General features: G+C 42.6%; 1 protein-coding gene across 3 annotated transcripts in view; it reads left to right on the forward strand.

The window, feature by feature from the left end:
• mta1 (metastasis associated 1) overlaps positions 1–20,953 on the forward strand; it is a 136,352-nt gene that overhangs the window by 51,863 nt on the left and 63,536 nt on the right. For all 3 annotated transcript variants that reach the window (XM_078563044.1, XM_078563045.1, XM_078563046.1), the window contains exons 5-10: positions 535–652; positions 2,653–2,755; positions 3,610–3,709; positions 9,736–9,924; positions 17,049–17,123; positions 17,577–17,635. In XM_078563044.1, coding sequence (XP_078419170.1) covers positions 535–652; positions 2,653–2,755; positions 3,610–3,709; positions 9,736–9,924; positions 17,049–17,123; positions 17,577–17,635 — 644 coding nt within the window. The remainder of the gene's footprint in view (positions 1–534; positions 653–2,652; positions 2,756–3,609; positions 3,710–9,735; positions 9,925–17,048; positions 17,124–17,576; positions 17,636–20,953) is intronic.

A 20,953-nucleotide genomic window follows, 5' to 3' on the forward strand; every position in this document is an offset into this window, starting at 1 on the left:
TTCCCTCTGTACTGCACTGGAGATTAGGCGATCAATCAACCTAGTCACATTAAGAAAGTAAAACAAAAACAATAAATAATATGTTTAATTGTGTAACTAATTTTTATAAGAAACAATACGTGTGTTGTGTTACAGGAGGCCCATGGAATTTTTATAACATGAGAGGGGAGCTCCTAACCCATATTGTACCTGCCCTGAGAGTGTTTGATGAGTCAGTGTGGAGGGAGCTTTACCCTGTATCTAATCCGTGATGTTCCTGCCCTGGGAATGTTTGATAGGACTGTTTAAAGACAGCTTCACTCTATATATAAACCGTGCTATATATGCCCTGGAAACATAAAGTAGAAAATACTTCATGCCACAACATTCATCCTTCATTTGGAGAGCAAGGAAGTTAATCAACTGTTTTTAAAAGTTTAAATTACCAGACATTGGTGTCTTTGTTCATTCAAATACAGTTGGTATTTCAATCTCAGGGCAGGCAGACATGTTTCATATGAGCTTGCACTGAATGTTTGATTCCTTTCCCTCCAGGACACTTTTTTTTATTCACTCGTCTATGATCCACAACTGAAGACCCTTTTGGCAGATAAGGGAGAGATTCGTGTTGGCCCCCAGTTCCAGGCAGACATTACAGACCTACTGAAAGAAGGTAAGTGGTCAGTGGGTTTGGCACATGAATATCTCCATTCATGGTAACAAAGACTTATGATTGGACCATTATGGAATCAGAATAGGTAGAGGACACTGAGTTCTTCAAAACAGCTATCCATTCAGACTTATTCCTCATTATGGATTTCGGATTCCCGTTTGATGTCCCTTCAGGTCCAGCATCACTCAACAATCATGTAAGTCCCTTTTGATCAAGAGTTCACCTTTGCTGCCCAGTTTCTAATGATAGGATGATGTGGCGGGGTATAAATGTGGAAAGCTTTTGTTACATGAACTGGATATAGTAAAATTGTATGTTTTCCTCACGCACATTTCCCCTATTTTCTGAAATGTAGACAGAGGACACTTCATTGGGACAAAGCCAATTACAAACCAACCAACAAGCTAGTTTATTCTGAATGCTGAAATAAACAATAACATTAGCAGTAAATTTGAATGTATTTCATAACACTCCTTGTGACTACAAAATAACAAGAGATGTGACATTGTCCTTATTAGCAGGCTGACAACTTCCCTGATCAGTACTTTCTCTGAGGGGGGCCGGTTAGCTCAGTTGGCTGGAGGGTTAGCATGTGACCAGATTATCACCAACAGCACGGGATTCGACCCCCTTTCCAGCTGAGACAGACTCGGGGCCTGCCTCTGCCCTCCCCTATGGTTTGGTGAATAACCAGGCAAAGAACTCAAGAAGGATTTCTCTGAAACTGGATTGCCTAGACTGAATGAGAAATCCTGAACTCACTATGGCTCTGTTCCTTACTAACACCTGACAAACTGCTCTGTTTTTGCTCCAGCTGTTTTTTTCTTAGATGGACAAGAAGAAAAAAGGCTGACCTCTGCCCTGCCCCAACTCTCCTTGTCCAGACATTGACCACTTGAGCTGCCAATCCAACCAGCTATGGCCCTCCTAGTTATGAGTTTTCCTTACTGGGCTTACATGAATGAGGCAATTCTGACATTACGCATGTGAATGTCGCTGGAAAGTGGTAATTACTTCCCCAGCTTCTCAAACTGATATGACCAACAATGGGCAACTCACTGTCCTTTCCCTACACTTCAAAAGTACTTCACTGGCTGTGAAGCATTTTGGGACGACCTGAGATTGGGAAAGGTGCTATGTAAATGTGAGTTCTTTTTCTCTCCCTTGGTTAAAATACCTCCTGTCCTACTCTTCCGGTGGCTTCAGCCTTTTTTCCTGTCAAGACCTTTGGAAATTAATTCTTGACACCTTAAACCTAACTTCATATCTGAAATGTATTATAACTTGTTGTTCTTCAGTCACTTCCAGTCCTCTTCACAGTTGACTATGTTCCCATTTATGCCTGGAAAAAGAGTTTCTGCCCACCTTAGGGTCAGGGAATGGGGGAAGCCCAGACAAAATCCACCTCCTTAGTGTTGCATTCAGATTTAGATGTTGTGGCTTCAAGTCCAGATCATTTATGTATTAGGAGCAGTGGTCCCCACAGTGACCCCTGGGGGTACTACTTAAACCCACCTGGTCCTTTGACCTCCTTCCAATCAATCCCGAGCCACTCCCTTTAATATCATGTGCCTTAATTTTATGAACAAACCTCCTACGTGACCCTATAGTCTGTTAGTCATTATCTACACTCAGAGTACAGTTGCGGTTTTCATAATGTTAAAGGTGGTTTGGGGATGGCCCAGTTTACAGTATGGCATTCCCTTGCTTCCCATGCTCCAGTGATTCCCACAGTCTGTAAATGGAGGCCCAGAGACAAGATGGAGCAGCGAAGCAAATGAGTATCAAGGGGGGAGGTGGGCAGCAGATGGTCCCTGGATTGTATGATGAAGAGTACCCTTTCCTACATTAACTACTTTGTACTGTGCATCTTTAACTCTTTTCACCACTGTTCTGGAGACACTCGGATTTTATACAACCAACTGGTTTAAGCTCCTGGTATTTTCCCACCGCCTCTTTATGGTTCAATGAGCAGTATCACAGAGTTTCTTCTATTACAGGGGAGGAGGATGGAAGAGATCAGTCCAAAATGGAAGCCAAGATCTGGGATGGCGACACCCCACTGACAGACAAACAGATTGACCAGTTCTTAGTTGTGGCTCGGTGAGTCCTGACAGCATACCCAACAACATGTGTAGTGAACAGTCAATCACAAAGCTGTTTTTAAAGTTGGTGCAATGTAGAAAGGAGCCTGGTTGCCTGATAAGGAATTTCAGGCTCAGTTCTGATATCCATAGCCCAAGTCGTGTCATTTTATGTCATTCAGTGATTTTGAGCCTCGCTCTGCAACGCTGCTGTACTCTATTATTGTGCCATTCAGTGAAATTGTTGTGTGTCTGCTAAATGGAGCCCTAGGGGCTTCTGTGCCCTTTGTAACTTCTGGCAAGGCAACCCAAAGGAAATAGAATAGAAAGGGACTCCCAAGTGTCTGTGTTATTGAATAAAGTTAATTAGTGATTACTGGAAGAATGCTTTCCACAGCGAATACAGGCACCGGTAAAGTGTAATCCTTACTGTACGAGTCTGGAATGTCTGCGTTCAATCCATATTTTAATTGATCTCAGCTAGGGCTACAATTAGTCTCAACGAGCCTGGGTTTTTTCCTTATACATAATATTAGTTCTTGTGGATAGGCAATGCTGGCTAGGCCAACATTTATGGTCCATCCCTAGTTGCCGTTGGGAAGGCAGAGGTGGAGTGCCCTCATGGACCACTGCAGTCTATGTGGTGAAGGCCTTGCTACAATGCGCAGTTTGATACAACTGAGTGACTTGCTAAGCCACTTGAGAGTACAGTTAAGAGTTAGCCACGTGGGTGTGGGACTGGAGTCACACACTGGCTATTCTGCAAGGAAGCAATGTGTAAATTAAAATCAAAAGAAGCTTTTTTTATCTCTTGGAACTGCCTTGTCCTAACAAACAGTTGACGATTTGTAATCATCTCTGGCCCTTTCTTAGGTCTGTAGGTACGTTCGCCCGTGCTTTAGACTGCAGTAGTTCGGTAAGGCAGCCCAGTTTACACATGAGTGCAGCAGCTGCCTCCAGGGATATCACCCAGGTAAGAAATGTCATGTGACTGCTCATTGTGTATATAGTCTCTCTGCTGCACCTCATGTTGACTGTATTTTCCATAATTTTTGCCTGCAGTCTCAGCCGACAGATTTACAAGAATATTGCTAGGAATAGAAATTTTTAGTTATGAGGAAAGATTGGATAGGCTGGGTTTGTTTTCTTTGAAACAGAGGTGGCTGAGGAGAGATTTAATCTTGGTGTGTAAAATTATGAGAGGCTGAGATGGAGTGGATAGAAAGGACCCGTTTCTGTTAGCAGAGAGGTCAATAACTGGCGGGGAGGGGACAGGCACGGTGGGCATAAATTTAAAGTAATTGGCAGAATGGTTAGGGGAGATTTGAGGAGTAATTTTTTTCATCAAGAGGGTGGTGAAGGTTTAGAGCTCTGAAGAAGGGTCATACAGACTCGAAACGTTAACTCTGCTTCTCTCTCCACAGACGCTGTCAGACCTGCTGAGTTTTTCCAGCATTTTCTATTTTTATTCCAGATTTCCAGCATCTGCAGTGTTTTGCTTTTATCTTAAGATTTAGAACTCGTTGCTTGGGTAGAGGTGGAAACCCTTCTTGCATTTAAAAAACATTTGGGTATGCACTTGATGTAATGTAACCTATGGGGCTACAGACGAAGAGCTGGAAGATGGGATTAGACTGGATTGGTCTTTTTAGGCTGGCATGCATACGATGGGCTGAATGTTCTCCTGTGACGTGAATCTTCACTGTATTCAGCTTGATCAGTACTGTTAGCTATGTCTCAGTTGGTAGCACTCTGTCTCTGAGCCAGAGGATCATGGGTTCAAGTTTCACTTCCAAGACTTGAGCACAAATCTAGGCTGGCACTCCAGTACTGTACTGAGACAGTGCTGCATTGTTGGAGGTACCGTAGATCGAATGAGATGTTAAATCAAGCCCCACATCCCCTCGTAGATAGTCATAAAAAAACTATGGGACATGGGACTATTTTGAAGAAAAGCAGAGAATTTCGCCCCTGTGCCCTGGCCAATATTTATTCTTCAATCATCACCACTAAAAAGAGATGGTCTGGTCATTATTTCATTATTGTTTGTGGGAGCTTACTGTTTGCAAACTGGTTGCTGTGTTTCTTGCATGACGACAATGACTGCACTCCTGGAGTACTACTTTGACTGTAAAGTGCTTTGGGACTTCCTGAGATTGTAAAAGGCATTATATAAATGCAGCGTTTAAGAGTCCAGACAACAATGGGCAAAGGTTAGCCTGTCTTTATTGGGGTAGATTTTAGCACCAAACCCGGAACTAGTGAGCAGAGCTCCCAACCGTTGCTGCCAGTATGAGAGCCAGACCATTTATAGGGCTGGGCCTCATATCCACGCCGCCGGTAAGCTGCATTCTCCAAACGGATGTCCAGCTGTAGCTTGCTGTTCCCCAATATTGGGCAAACCATAGGCTGACCCAGCTGGCAGGAGTGTTTATTGGCGGTGCTGGATGATGTGCAGGCACACCACCAGTCCCTCAAAATTGTATTGGGGTTTTGCCTACTTCATTGGACTGCCATATGCAGTCATGTGGCGGCTCCTGAATCAGGTGGACACTTGGGCCGCTTGTTGGAAGTCCCAATAAATATGCTATTGATGAGGGATAAGTTCATCACTGATATTTTAACTCTGCTACTCCCCTTCCCCCGGGCTCTCTGTAATTTCCGCTGGCAGCAATTTAAAATTGATTAATATTTTCCTGAGACTAAATTCCTCATTTTTCTCCCTTGTCTGTTCTATATTTTTCTTCCTTGATCCTGAATTTTGCACCCCCAGATTCAGAGATGGACAACAGCCATCCAACATCAATACCACCATCCCGAGTCACTATTGGAAACATTAAACAAGGATTCTTGGCCTTTAGTGCACCAGGTGAAAGAGGCCAAGGATTAAAATAGGTTCTCTATGTGGAAAAGATAACAGTCCAGCAATTTTTGTTTGTGATGGTTATGGCTGATCAGTCAGCATGTTTTTACCATACTCTGCCCCCTGCTCACTTCTGTTTTATCAGAGCCCTTAGCCACTTTTTTTGTTGCACTCATTAAAGTGAAAGATATTAGTACAATAGCAAAATACTACAGATGCTGAAAGTCTGAAATAAAAACAAAATCTGGAAATACACAGCAGGTCTGGAAGCGTCTGTGGAGAGAGACAGAAGTGGGGGAGAGCGAGAGACAGAGTGGGGGAGAGCGAGAGACAGAGTGGAGGAGAGCGAGAGACAGAGTGGAGGAGAGCGAGAGACAGAGTGGGGGAGAGCGAGAGACAGAGTGGGGGAGAGCGAGAGACAGAGGGGGGGAGAGCGAGAGACAGAGGGGGGAAGAGCGAGAGACGGAGGGGGGGAGAGCAAGAGACGGAGGGGGGGAGAGCGAGAGACGGAGGGGGGAGGGAGAGAGACGGAGGGAGAGGGGGGAGAGAGAGGTGGAGAGGGAGGGGGAGAGAGAGGGAGAGAGACAGAGGGGAAGAGAGAGAGAGAGACAGAGGGGAAGAGAGGGAGAGGGGGAGAAAGAAAGAGAGAGAGAGACGGAGGGGGAAGGAGGGAGGGGAGAGAGATAGATACAGAGGGAGAGGGGGAGAGAGACACGGAGGGAGGGAGAAGGGGAGAGAGAGAGAGAGATGGAGGGAGGGGGGAGAGAGAGAGAGAGACAGAGACAGAGGGGGAGGGAGAGGGTAGAGAGAGAGAGAGACACGGAGGGGGAAGGAGAGACGGGGAGAGAGAGAGAGACAAGAGACAGACAGATAGCCGACAGGTCACTGACCCGAAGCATTAACTCTGCTCCACTCTCCACAGATGTTGAGCATTTTCAGAATTTCTAATTTTTATATGAGAGTTGTTAGCACTGGGATGTATCTATTCCTAATTCACGCACCCAGTGTCTAAGCTCTGCAATCAAACACTCCCAGAACAAGTTCAGCATGGCTTAGGTACAGAAATAATGTTCCCTGCATACTGTGTACATCAAACATTGCAAGGGCAGAGCTGGTATTTGCTTGATACATATTAAAATTCCCTCTACACTGCCCCATTGAAGGTTCAGATCCAGTACAATACTAGTTAGATAAAGAGCAAAGATCCTTCTTCCTACCCCAACAATGTGCCTCAGCTCCAACCTCAGACAAGCAATCTCCACTGTACTTCTCCGTTCACATAGCGCCCACTGGCCTCGGAGGGAGATCACCAATGAAAGCCACATTAGGATCGGTTTAATTTTGCTGACCCTCTCGGAACTGGATTGGAATAGTTCAAACACAGGAAAGAAGAACACATCCATTATAATAACTGGGAGAAGCATGTTGAGGAATGCATTGATCATTCAACCTCTAATATCACAAAACATCATTTCTAGAGCCTTAAAATAAAATGTGAAGCAGAAAATGGCCATTCAGCTCATCGAACCCTCTCCCTCTGGGAGCTGTTACTATCTCAGGTTCTAAAGAACCCATTTAATTAAGCAAATTTAATTTCAGTCTTTCTTTTCAACCTTGGTGTTGTCCTGTATTCTAGACTTGGCCCATCACTAAGATTTCTCCATTTAAAAGTAAATCTCCTGAGGGAATATAAATAGTCACCAATTCTCAAAGTTAATCTCACAGAATTGCAGGATGTTTATTCAATCTGATGTCTCCACTGCTCAACCTGTCCGAATCCCCTTCCCCTACTCTTGCCTGAGGCAGCTCCTCCCTAAGATCCCGCAGCTAATCCACTCTAGACACTTCTCCAGGAGTTCTCTTTGACCATTCCTCTCAGGATATTCTCCACCTACTCCCACCCAAGACCCTTACTCTCAGTCCCTTCCAGCCACTTCTCCTAGGGTGCCCAAGATCTGCTCTTGTGTTGGTCCTTCCAGCTGTTCTCACCTGAGTCCTCTTTGTTCTGCATTAACCACTGCTCCTCAACTTTACTTCAGCCAGTCATTATTTGTCCTCAGGATGTGGGCGATGGGACACTGGTGAGGTTTATGCTTTGTCCTGGATGGTTTTGACATTCTTCAGTGTTGATGTGGTTGTGCCCATCCAGGAAAGTGGAGAGTTTCCATCACACTCCTGACTTGAGCCTTTTGGATGATGGAGAGGCTGTGAAGGGTTAGGAGGTGAGCCACTCATCACAGAATACTCGGCCTCTGTCCTACTCTTGTAGCCACATGGTTGATGAGGCTGATCTAGTTCAGCAACTGGTCATTAGTGAGACTAAGGATGCTGATGATGGGGGAATCAGTTGAAGGTCAGAAGAGATGGACTTCTTTTGGTTTATCTGGCTATTGGTTGTCTGGTTTATCTTGGTTTCATCTGGCACTTTTGTGGCATCATTACCACATGTCAACCCAAACCCACAAGTTATCCAGGCCCTTAAGTTTGGCATGGGTGTCATGAAGAGATATTAATGTCTATAATGTTATTGGAAATTATTTTTAAATTGGAATTGTTGTAGGGTCTGTGTCTATGTGTGGCTTAATTCGATTAAAGCCAGCTGGTCTGGGTGCTTTGATGTATAGTAGTTTGAGATGTTAATTAGATAAATGTAAGGATAGAAGGTAAAGAGTACATTTGCATTTGTTGAATAAACCATTCAAAAGAATGGATAAAATCTTGCACCTAGCTGAGGGTCACCAAGCAATGTGTTTATATTACTAATAAAATTAGTGGAGTGGAAGGATTATTGTTAGGAAAGGTAAAATTTTTTTTAAACTAGTAATACAATGGAAAATTTACATTCAAAGGGAAAGCTAGGTATAAATCGAGAGGAGTTTGTCTGTGTGAGGCAGAGGCATGTAAGATCTAACCAGCCCGTAAGCCAACAACTGTCTGCAAAAGAACCAAATTGCAAGGGACCTCATTTTGAATTCGTAAGGTCCAATGTGCTTTGCCTGGTGTCTTAAAGCCTATGGGTTACTGTTGCCTTGGTGAAGATTTACCTGCGGGTGATTAATTTGGGGATTTGTTTAAAAGTTATTATGGTAGTAATTTGTAGACATGTGTATGTGTTTAATTAGCTGTTAAGTTAATAAATGTTTAATTTAGTTTTATATTAAAAAACTTCTTGAGGCTTGGTGGTTTATTCCTGAATTCAGAGCTGCATCTCAAACGTACCAATTGAAAATATAGGTTATGACAGTTGTTCAAGTTTCCCTCTGGGATTTGAACAACTCAGCCTTTACTAACTGCTATGTCATTACAATGGGCTAGCTCAATGCATGAGTCACTGTGCAGTAGAGTTATGAGACAGCCCATCAACAAGTTATTTCTTGGGATTAAGGCACCTCTAAATAATCTTACCACAGATAGGAGAGGAAGGACCTGGACTTGCATTTAAATAGTGTTTGTCACTATCTCAGGATGCCCCAAAGTGCTTCACAGTCAATGAAATATTTTTGAAGTGTAGTCACTGTTGTGATGTAGGAAACACAATGGTTTATTTGTGTACAACAATGTTCCACAAACAACAATGGAATACATGATCAGATAATCTGTTTTTAGTGATGTTGGTTGAAGAATAAATATTGGCCAGGACACCAGGGAGAATTCCCCTGCTTTTCTTCCAAATATGGAATATTTTACATCCACCTGTCAGAGCAGACGGGACCAAAGTTTAATATCGCATCTGAAAAACGGCTCCTCCGACAGTGCAGCAATCCCTCCGTACTGCCTTGGAGTGGCAGCCTAGATTATGTGGTCAAATCTCTGGAGTAACAGCTGTACCCGCGGCCTTCTGACTTAGAGGGGAGAATGCTATCGCTGAGTCACGGTTGACAAATGGGTTAGTAAACTGCAGCAATAGTGAATCACGTTATAAAATCTTCATACTTACTCTTTTTGACTGTTGGGAAAGAAGGGATTACAGAAAGGAAGCACTTGAAAATCCTTTGTCGAAAGGGGGGGATGGGCATCTCGTGAAACTCCTATCCATCTCGCACGCAATGAAGAGGGAGAGTCACTCAGGCAATTTGTGAAGTTTTTTTTCGAGACTGCTTTCACTTGTCTCTTCTTTCCCCCCTCTATATTGCCAGTTTCATGCCATGGACACCCTGTACAAAAGTACTTACGAGGTTTCGCGGGCCATCTCTGCACTGGTTCCACAGGGAGGTCCAGTGCTATGTCGGGATGAAATGGAAGAGTGGTCTGCTTCAGAGGCCAATCTGTTCGAAGAAGCACTGGAGAAGTATGGGAAGGACTTTGATGACATCCAACAGGATTTTGTAAGTAGCGCAAAGGTGCAGGAGACATGACATGTCTCTTCCCCACTCTGGGCAGCAGCTCTGGTATATATAAGCACCAGGAGTGTGTGTGTATCAGCTACCTGGTATGCAGTATTAGTGGTGTAGAGTGTATGGTGCATTAGAACAGGTTTAGGCCATTCAGTTAGATCGTTTCTGATTCGTACTTCGCCTCCATTTACCCACCCTGATTCTATACCCCTTAATACCTTACCTAATAAAAGCCTTATTGATGTCAAAATACAGTATGTGATGGACCATAACAGTGCCAGGTATTTAGGAATAGGAGTAGATCAATAAGGGGGAAGCTAGACAAGTACATGAGGGAGAAAGGAATAGAAGGTTATGTTGATGGAGTGCGACAAAGTTGGGTCCGAGGAGACCCGTGTGGAACATAAATAATGGCTTGAGCCTTTTGGGCTGTTTCCATGTTGTCATTCTGCCACTCTATCCTGTTCCATCATTTGATTGGCTGATCTGCAATGCAACTCAATTTTCCAGCCTTTGCTCCATATTACCGATACCTCTACCTAACGAATGTCACACTATTAGTAATGGTGCCAAGTAGGCTGAACCAATTATTTGAGAGTGCAGGGTTGAGGGTTTGATTTTTCTTTCTGCATTCCATAGCCTTCTTTCCGTTCAACGGCTCCCAATTCTTTTCTGTTCCTACCCAGGGCATGGCTAAGATCAGTACTAGCGATCAGCAAGTGTAGCCATGTGTCCCGACACTCTGTGAGGCTCAGCGCAATGGCATTCAATGTACTGCCCCTGCTGACGTCTAGTCAATGTGCCTGTGTATTGCCAGTTAACAATGCTCCTGGTTAACTAATGAAGGCTTTCTGCTTAGATGTGGTGTCTGTGAGCGATGTCCTGACATCCTGTTACACACTGTAATACAAGGAAGATGTCTGATTTCCAGCAGCTTCCCTGTCAGGGCCCTAACTCCAGCCAGGTTTGGTAAGAACCTGTGCAAACCTTTATTATACCAATGCCAAAATGCAATCAATTTTGTTCTCTTGTTCTTCCAAAACTCTTATGGAACAATTTACATTTCATAAATGGGCTGACTCAGTAACTCCCAAGAGATCATATTTCAGGGGACTTTAATCATAGAATAATACAGAACAGAACATGGCCATTTGGCCCATTGAGTCTACACCGGTTCGTTCAAAGGACAATCCGGTTAATCCCACTCCCCCACTCTTTCCCTGCAATTTTTCTCTTTCAAAAATTTACTCAATTTCCTGTTGCAGACTACTATTGAATTTGTATCCTCGTCCTATCAGGCAAAGCATTCCAAATCCTAATGACTTGTTGCATAAAACAGTTTTTCCTCATCCTGCCTCTGGTCCTTCTGCCAGTCACCATTAAAATTGTGCCCTCTGGTTATCGACCATTCAGCCATTGGAAACAGTTTCTCTTTAGTGCAGCCAGAGCCAAGTCCTTGGCACCATGAGTAGTCCAGCTGTATAGAAGGGAAGGAAGAAGAGTGGAAGAGCAACAGTGATAGGTGATCCGATAGTCGGGATCAGGCAGGTGTTTCTGCGGTTATAAATGTGACTCCAGGATGGTGTGTTGCCTCCCTGGTCCCAAGGTCAAGAATGTCATGGAGTGGCTGCAGCATATTCTTCTGGGGGAGGGTGAACAATCAGAGGCCATGGCCTACATTCGTACCAGTGACATAGTGGGAAGAGGGATGAGGTCCTGAAAGCAGATTTTAGAGAGTTAGGAAAGAAATTAAAAAGCAGGACCTCAAGAGCAGTAATCTCGGGATTAATCTCAGTGTCATGCGCATGTGAGCATAGGAATAGGAGGATTGAGTGATTGAGCACATGGCTGGAGGACTGGTGTAGGAGGGAGGGCATCAGATTTGAGGCATTGGGACCAGTTCTGGGGCAGGTGCGACCTGTAAAAGATGGACAGGTTATACCTTGACTGGCTGGGACTAATATCCTTGCAGGAAGATTTGCTAGTGCTACTGGGGAGAGTTTAAACTATCTTGTTGGGGGGTGGTAACCTGAAGGGTAGTTCAAATTGGATGGAAGTAAAGCTGGTAACAGGAAGTATAAAGATAGCAAGCAAAATTGGAAAGCAGGTGAAACGATGGTGAGCATCATCTACATAAGAACATAAGAACTAGGAGTAGGCAATTCAGCCCCTCGAGCCTGCCCCACCATTCATTACGATCATGGCTGATCTCATTTCGGCCTCAACTCCAATTTCCCACCCTCTCCCCATAACCTTTCAACCCATTACTAATTAAAAATCTGTCTATCTCCTCCTTAAATTTATTCAGCGTCCCGGCATCCACTGCGCTCTGAGGTAGTGAATTCCACAGATTCACGACCCCTTGAGAAAAGTAATTCCTCCTTATCTCTGATTTAAATCTACCACCCCTTAGCCTAAAACTATGGCCTCTCGTTCTAGAATGCCCCAGAAGGGGAAACATCTGCTCCACGTCTACTTTGTCTATTCCCTTTAGCATCATATATAGTTCAGTTAGATCCCGTCTCATCCTTCTAAACTCTAGCGAGCATAGACCTAAACTGCTCAATCTCTCCTCATAAGACAAGCCCCACATCTCTGGAATCAATCTAGTGAACCTCCTCTGAACCGCCTCCAGTGCAACTACATCCTTCCTCAAGTAAGAGGACCAAAACTGTGCACAGTACTCCAGGTGCGGTCTCACCAATGCCTTGTACAGTTGCAACAACACTTCCCTATTTTTATACTCTATTCCTTTAGCAATAAATGCCAAAATTCCATCTGCCTTCCTTATTACCTGCTGTATCTGCATACTAGCTTTCAGCGATTCATGCACAAGGACACCCAGATCCCTCTGCACTGAAGCATTCTGAAGTTTCTCTCCATTTAAATAATAAGTCGTCTTATTATTCTTCCGACCAAAATGGATAACCTCACACTTATCCACATTAAACTCCATCTGCCAAATTTTGGCCCATTCACCTAACCTGTCCATATCCATTTGTAAATTTCTTATTTCTTCATTGCAACTTACTTTCCCACCAATTTCGGTGTCATCTGCAAATTTCGCTATAGTACCTTCTATTCCTGAATCCAAGTCATTAATATAGATTGTAAATAGTTGGGGCCCAAGGACCAAACCCTGTGGCACCCCACAAGTTACAGCTTGCCATCCAGAAAAAGACCCATTTATCCCGACTCTCTGCTTTCTGTTAGTTAGCCAATCCTCTATCCAAGCTAATATATTATCCCTAACTTCGTGTGATCTTATCTTGTGTATTAATATATTTTGTGCGGCACCTTATCAAAGGCCTTCTGGAAGTCCAGATATACTACATCTACAGGATCCCCATTATCCACTTTGCTTGTTACATCTTCAAAGAACTTTAGCAAATTAGTCAAACACGATTTACTCTTCATAAAACCATGCTGACTCTGATGGATTGCATTTTGACTTTCCAAATGCCCCATTACTACTTCCTTAATAATGGATTCCAACAATTTCCCAATGACAGACGTTAAACTAACTGGTCTATAGTTTCCTACTTTCTGCCTCCCCCTCCCTTTTTGAATAAGGGCGTTATATTAGCCTTAGAATGCGGAATAATATTATAAAAACAAAGTCAAGGACACTCTGTGCATGCTACATCCATTTGGGTAACAAGGTGGCTGATTTGAAGGCACAAATAGAGATAAATGGGTATGATCTAATTGCCATTACGGAAACATGGCTACAGGGTGACCAAGACTGGGAGCTGAATATTCAAGGATATTTGACATTTAGAAGGACAGGCAAAAAGGAAAAGGAGGTTGTGTTGCGCTGATAAAAAGGGGTGGGATCAATACTTTAGTAAGGGAAGCTTTCAGATCGGAAGAACAAAATGTGGAACCTGTTTGGGTGGAGCTAAGAAACAGTAAGTGGCAGCAAACATTGGTCGGAGTTGTTTATAGGCCACCAAACAGTAGTGGTAGTGTGGGGCAGGGCATTAATCAGGAGATTAGAGAAGCATGTATCATGGGTGACTTCAATCTGCATACAGACTGGGTAAACCTAATGAGCACACATGCTATGGAGGGTGAGTTTCTGGAGTGTGTTAGGGATGGCTTTCTGGAGCAGTATGTTGAGGAACCGACTAGAGAGCAAGCTATTTTAGATCTAGTATTATGAAATGAGAAAAGGGTAATTAATAATTTTATTGTAAGGGAGCCTTTAGGGATAAGTGGCCATAATATGATAGAATTTTATGTTATGTTTGAAAGTGAGGTAGTTCAATCTGATGTCAGGGTGTTAAATTTGAACAAAGCAAATTATGAAGGTATGAGGGGCAAATTGGCTTAGGTGGATTGGGACAATACATTAAAAAGTATGATGGTACACAGGCAATGAATAATCTTTAAGAAGTATTACACAGTTTACAGCAATTATACATTCCTTCAAGGCACAAAAACTCAAATAGAAAAGTCAGCCAACCGTGGCTAACAAAGGAGATTAAGGATTGTAAAAGATTAAAAGAAAAGGCCTGTAAAGGCCAGAAATAGTAGTAAACCCAAGGATTGGGATCATCCCATAAAAATGGACTGTAAAAGTAGGTAGGTAAAAAGGAAACATTTGGCTAAGACAAATTACAGGCAGAGCCAGGAGAATTTATAATGGGGCACAGAGAAATGGCAGAGAAGCTAAATGATTACTTTGTATCTGTCTTCACTGAGGAAGATACAAGAAATCTCCCAGAATTAGAGATCCAAAGGGCAAGGGTGAATGAGGAATCGAAGGAAATTAGTATCAGTAAGAAGGTTGTTTTGGAGAAATTAATGGGACTGAAGATTGATAAGTTCCCAGGACCTGATCTTCTACATCCCAGAATGTTGAAAGAGGTAACTATGGAGATAGTGGATGAGTTTGTGATCAATTTCCAGAATTCTATAGATTCTGGAATAGTTCCTGCAGATTGGAAGGTAGCAAATGTTGCCCCGCTACTTAAGCAGGGAGAGAGAGAGAGAAAATGGGGAACTACAGTCTTGTTAGCCTTACATCAGTAGTAGAGAAAATGCTGGAATCTGTTATGAAGGACGTGATAAATGGACACTTAGATAATAATGATCTGATTGGGCATAGTTAACATGGATTTATGAATGGGAAATCATGTTTGACAAACCTATTGGAGTTTTTTGATGATCTTACTAACAGAATTGATAAAGGAGAGTCAGTGGATGTAGTGTACTGGGATTTTCAGAAGGCTTTCAATAAAGTCCCCCACAAGAGGTTAGTTAGTAAAATTAAAGCACATGAGATAGGAAGTAATATATTAGCATGGATTAAGGATTGGTTAAGAGGCAGCAAACTGAGATTAGGAATAAATGGGTCATTCTCACGTTGGCAAGCTGTGACTAGTGGGGTATTGCAGGGATCAGTACTTGGGGCTCCAGCTGTTCACAATAAATATCAATGATTTGGATGTGAGGACAGATGTAATATTTCCAAGTTCACGAATGAAACAAAGCTCGGTGGGAATGTGAATTGTGAGGAAGATGCAAAGCGGCTTCAAGGGGATTTGGACAGACATAGCAAGTGGGCAAGAACATGTCAGATAGAATATAATGTAGAAAAATGTGAGGTTACCCACTTTGGTAGGAGGAACAGATGTGCAGAGTGTTTCTTAAATGGTTACTGATTAGAAAGTGTAGATGTACAAAGGGACCTGAGTGTTCTCGTCAATAAGTCACTGAAAGCTAACATGCAGATGCAGCAAGCAATTAGGAAGGCTAATGATATGTTAGCCTTTGTTGCAAGAGGATGTGAGTACAGGAGTAGCGACGTCTTGCTTCAGTTGTATAGAACCTTGGTTAGACAGCACCAGGAGTACTGTGTGCAGTTTTGGTTTCCTTACCTTAGGAAAGATACTATTATCATGGAGGGAATGCAATGAAGATTCACCGGACTTGTTCCCAGGATGGCGGGGCTATCCTATGAAGAGAGATTGGGAAAACTGGGCCTGTATTCTCTAGGCTTTTTAAGAATGAGAGGTGATCTCATTGAAACCTGCAAAATACTTAAAGTAATAGACAGGGTAGATGCAGGTAAGATGTTTTCCCTGGTTGGGGAGTCTAGAACCAGGGGACACAATTTCACAATAAGCCACTTAGGACTGAGATGAGGGGAATTTTTTTTTAGTCAGAGGGTTGTGAATCTCTGGAATTCTCTACCTCAGAGGGCTGTGTAAGCTCAGTCATTGAGTATGTTTAAAGCAGAGACTGACAGATTTCTAAATACCACATAAAGGGATATGGGGATAATGTGGGAAAAAGGCATTGAAGTGGATGACCAGTCATGATTGCATTGAATGGCAGAATAGGCTTGGTGGGCTGAATGGCCTATTCCTTCTCCTATGCTCCTATTGGTATCTAAACCCTTCATGATATTAAACATCACTATCAAATCTCTTATTAGCCTTCTGCTCTCCAGCAGAACAACCCCAGTTTCTCCAATCCCTGCACACCAAAGGATGGTTGATCTGCAAGATTTGGTTATGACCCAGGCAACAGAGTTTTGAATTACCTGCATTACCGGTAAATAAATTACTGGTTTTGTCAGGAACAATGCAGCCTGCACAGGAAAGCAGGTGGATTCCACATCTTTGGTGTCCCGGACCTGACTTTTCCAGGATCCCAGGTACATCATTGGGAGGCAGTGTGAAATGTAGTTTGCTTTCTGTCGGTCTTCTAGTCACTGGCAGCACATGCTGGTAAGCCAAATGAGAGGATACAGAACTGAGGTAGTGTTTGCTTCAGCATCATCATCCTGCCACCTCGGTCACAGTATAAAAGTACCATTCATGATCTGGACCCAGGGGGCCTGGAGGTTGCAAGAGAACATTGTAGTTGAGTTCTGTGCAAGATGGGTTTGGAATGCTTGCATTTGGAAATTTGCCTTAAAACAAATTATTGGAATTGGTGATCAGGATGTGATGGCGCCTCAATGGAATAGAAATGGATGAATTTGAATGACATTATTTAAGATTTGTTTCTTAATAATACGTCTGTTTTTGAAAAACAAGTAACATCAAACTTCAGACAAACTTATGAATCTAACAACATTTTTTATTTGACATATTCCCCAGTTACCTTGGAAGTCATTAACCAGCATTGTAGAGTATTACTACATGTGGAAAACCACTGACCGATATGTACAGCAGGTAACCTTCACATATTTACTGATTCCTTCATCCTTTTTTAAGATGGTGTTGTGGGTTCTGTAAACTCAGCTGGATGTGACACTGGGCACCATGTGACAACTCCTCTTTAGAGCTAACTGTTTCAGGCAAGTGTTTGCTGCTATTGTGATTTGATCAGTGTTTACCTCAGCACCACTAGTGTTACTTCCTCTCCATTTTCCAACTTTAAGCAGCACATTTATTTAGTTGACTAGTTTGACTTGTGCTCTTGGATAATTGGAGCACAGATGTTGTATTTCGCTACTAACCTGACCTGTGCCTTTTATGTCACCGCTCTAATAGCCAAATCCAGGTCATTGCAGCTGATAAACTGCTGAGGCCTGTTGAAGGACGAGTTGTAACTGATATAAATTTCAGGCTGTAGACCTTTTTTGACCAAGTATTACCTCTGATCTCTCATTGTCTTTCACTTAGAAACGGTTGAAAGCAGCTGAAGCAGAAAGTAAACTGAAGCAAGTGTACATTCCTAACTAGTAAGCACTTCTTTTCTTGTCTTTTCATCGGTGTCCAATTGAGTTGCTTGTAAAATGCCAAAAAATGATGCTGTCGGCATCGGTCCATATTACTGTTGGCGTCGGCCCCTGCCAGCATTAGCTGCATTTCTGTTTCCATCCCTCCTCCCCCCACTCTCTGAGCAGTCATTACTGGTTACTGTATTGCAAACCTTTGTGACATTGGGACCTTCTTAACTCCTCATAGCACTACTTTGACGAATGTGTCATAGAGATATCTTGAAGATTTGTTAACGTCTGAATTTATACTTCATTACCTATTCAGAATAACCCCAATTTATCTCGCTCCTTTAAACATAGAAATGTAAAGCTAAAGAAGGAGGTTTTATGATGGGTCAGAGGTGAATTTTAGAAAGGGTCTTAAAGAAAGAAAGACTTGCATTTATATAGTACCTTTCAGAACCTCAGGATGTCCCAAAGCACATAATAGCCAAAAGGTACTTTTGAAGTGTAGTCACTGTTGTAATGTTGGAAACGCAGCAGTCAGGTTGTTCACAGCAAAGCCCCAAAATCACCAATGTGATAATGACCAGACAATCTGATGTTGATTGAGGGATGAATAGTGGCCAAGACACAAGGGATAACTCTCCTGCTCTTCTGCAAAAGAATCCCATGGAATTTGTTTAAAATCTCATCTGAAAGATAGCAGCTCTGACAGTGCAGGGCTCCCTCAGTCCTGCAACTAAGTGTTAGCCTAGATTTTTGCGCTCAAGTTTCTGGGATGGAACTTGAACCAATAACCTTCTGACTCACAGGCAAGAGTGTGACCCATTGAGCCACAGGAGAGACACGTGGTGGAGACACAAAGAATTGAAAGATGGAATTCCAGAGTTTAGGACCTAGGCAACTGAAGGTGTGGCTGCCAATGTTTGGGCAAAGAGAGAATGTGATGCCCAAGAGGCCAGAGTCAGACACTGAGGGCCAGATTTTTAAAGTGGGGTTGGGGACCCGACACCTGGATAATTTCTGGGTTGCGAGTCTTGCCCAAGCAATCCTATTTATGAACATACGAATTAGGAGTAGGAGCAAGCCACTCGGCCCCTTGAGGCTGGTTTGCCATTAAAAAAGATCGTGGCTGAGCTGATTTTAATCTCACGTTCCTGCCTACCCCCGATAACCACATCCCGATAACCTTTTGCCCCCTTGGTTATCAAAATCTTTTTTCCTCTGCCTTAAAGATATCCAACGACTCTGCCTCAACCACCTTTTGAGGAAGAGAATTCCAAAGCCTCACAACGCTCTGAGAAACAATTTTTCCTCACCTCTGTCCTAAATGGGCAATCCCTTATTTTGAAGCAGTGACCCTGAGTTCTAGATTCTCCCACAAGAGGAAACATCCTTTCCACATTCACCCTGTCAAGTCCCCTCAGGATCTTATATGTTTCAATCACGTCACCTCTTACTCTTCTAAACTCCATTGGATACAGCCTAGCCTGTCCAGCCTTTCCTCATAAGACTACATGCCCATTCCAGGCATTAATCCAGTAAACCTTCTCTGAACTGCTTCTAATGCATTTACATCTTTCCTTAAATAAGAAGACCAACACTGTACACAGTACTCGAGATGTGGTATCACCAATGCCCTATATAACTGAAGCATAACCTCCCTACTCTTGTATTCAATTCCCCTTGCAATAAACGTTGCAATAAAGTTAATTCTATTAACTTTTCTAATTACTTGCTGCACCTGCATACTAATCTTTTACAATTCATGCATTAGGATACCCAGATCTCTCTGCATTTCAGAGCTCTGCAATCTCTCACCTTTTAGATAATATGCCTCTTTTTTTATTCGTCCTGCCAAAAGAGACGACCTCACATTTTCCTACATTATACTCCATTTATCAGATCTTTGCCCATTTGCCTAACCTATCTATATCCTTTTGTATCCTCCTTATGTGCTCTTCACAATTTACTTTCTACCCATCTTTGTGACATCAGCAAATTTAGCAACCATACCATTGGTCCCTTCATCCAAATCATTTATATAAATTGTAACGAGTTGAGGCCCCAGCACTGATCCCTGTGGCACACCGCTCATCACATCCTGCCAACCAGAAAATGAGCCATTTATGTCTACCCTCTGTTTCCTGTTGGCCAGCCAACCTTCTATCTGTGCCAATATGTTACCCCCTACAACATGAGCTTTTATTTTCCGCAATAACCTTTGATGCGGCACCCTATCAAATGTCTTCTGAAAATCTAAGCACAGTATATCCACCAGTTTCCCTTTATCCACAGCACCCGTTACTTCTTCAAAGAACTCCAATAAATTGGTTAAACATAATTTTCCTTTCACAAAGCCATGTTGACCCTGCCTGATCACCTTGAATTTTTCCAAGTGCCCTGTGAAAACGTTTTTAATAATAGCTTCTAACATTTTCCCTATGTCAGATGTTAATCTAACTGGCTATAGTTTCTTGCTTTCTGTCTTCCTCCCTTTTTGAATGAAGGAGTTACATTCGACATTTTCCAATCAAATGAAACCTTCCCCAAATCTAGGGAATTTTGAAAAACAAAAACCATTGCATCAATAATCTCACTAGCCACTTCTTTTAAGACCCTAGGATGATATCCATCAGGACCTGGGGACTCGTCAACCCGCAGTTCGAACAATTTGCTAACTACCACTTTCCTGGTGATTGTAATTTTCGAGTTCCCCCCTCCCTTCCAATTGCTGATTTGCAGCTATTTGTGGGATGTTACTTGTATCCTCTCTAGTGAAGACCAATGCAAAATACCTATTCAATTCATCTGCCATCTCCTTATTTTCCATTATTCATTTCCCAGACTCACTTTCTATAGGACCAACACTCACTTTGTTAACTCTTTTCTTTTTTAAATGTCTGTACAAACTGTCTTTATATTTCTAGCTAGCTTTCTCTCGTACTCTAATCTTTCCGTCCTTATATTAATAAGTCATTCTTTTAGTCATTCTTTGCTGTTTTTTATATCCTGTACGATCGTCTGACCTGCCACCCATCTTTGCACAATTATATGCTTTTTCTTTAAGTTTGATACTATCTTTAACTTTTTAAGTTAACCACAGATGGTGGGTCATCCCTTTGGAAATTTCCTTGTTTGGAATGTATCTATTTGTGTTTTCTGAAATATCCCCTTAAATGTCTGCAACTGCATCTCTATTGACCTATTCCTTAACCTAAATAGCCAGTTCACTTTTGCTAGCTCTTCTTTCATGTCCTCATAATTGTCCTTATTTAAGTTCGAAGTACAAGTCTTGGACCCAGTCTTCTTTCCCTCAAACTGAATGTAAAAATA

This window comes from Cetorhinus maximus, chromosome 18 (genome assembly GCF_964194155.1).
Source record: "Cetorhinus maximus chromosome 18, sCetMax3.hap1.1, whole genome shotgun sequence".
NCBI lineage: Eukaryota > Metazoa > Chordata > Chondrichthyes > Lamniformes > Cetorhinidae > Cetorhinus > Cetorhinus maximus.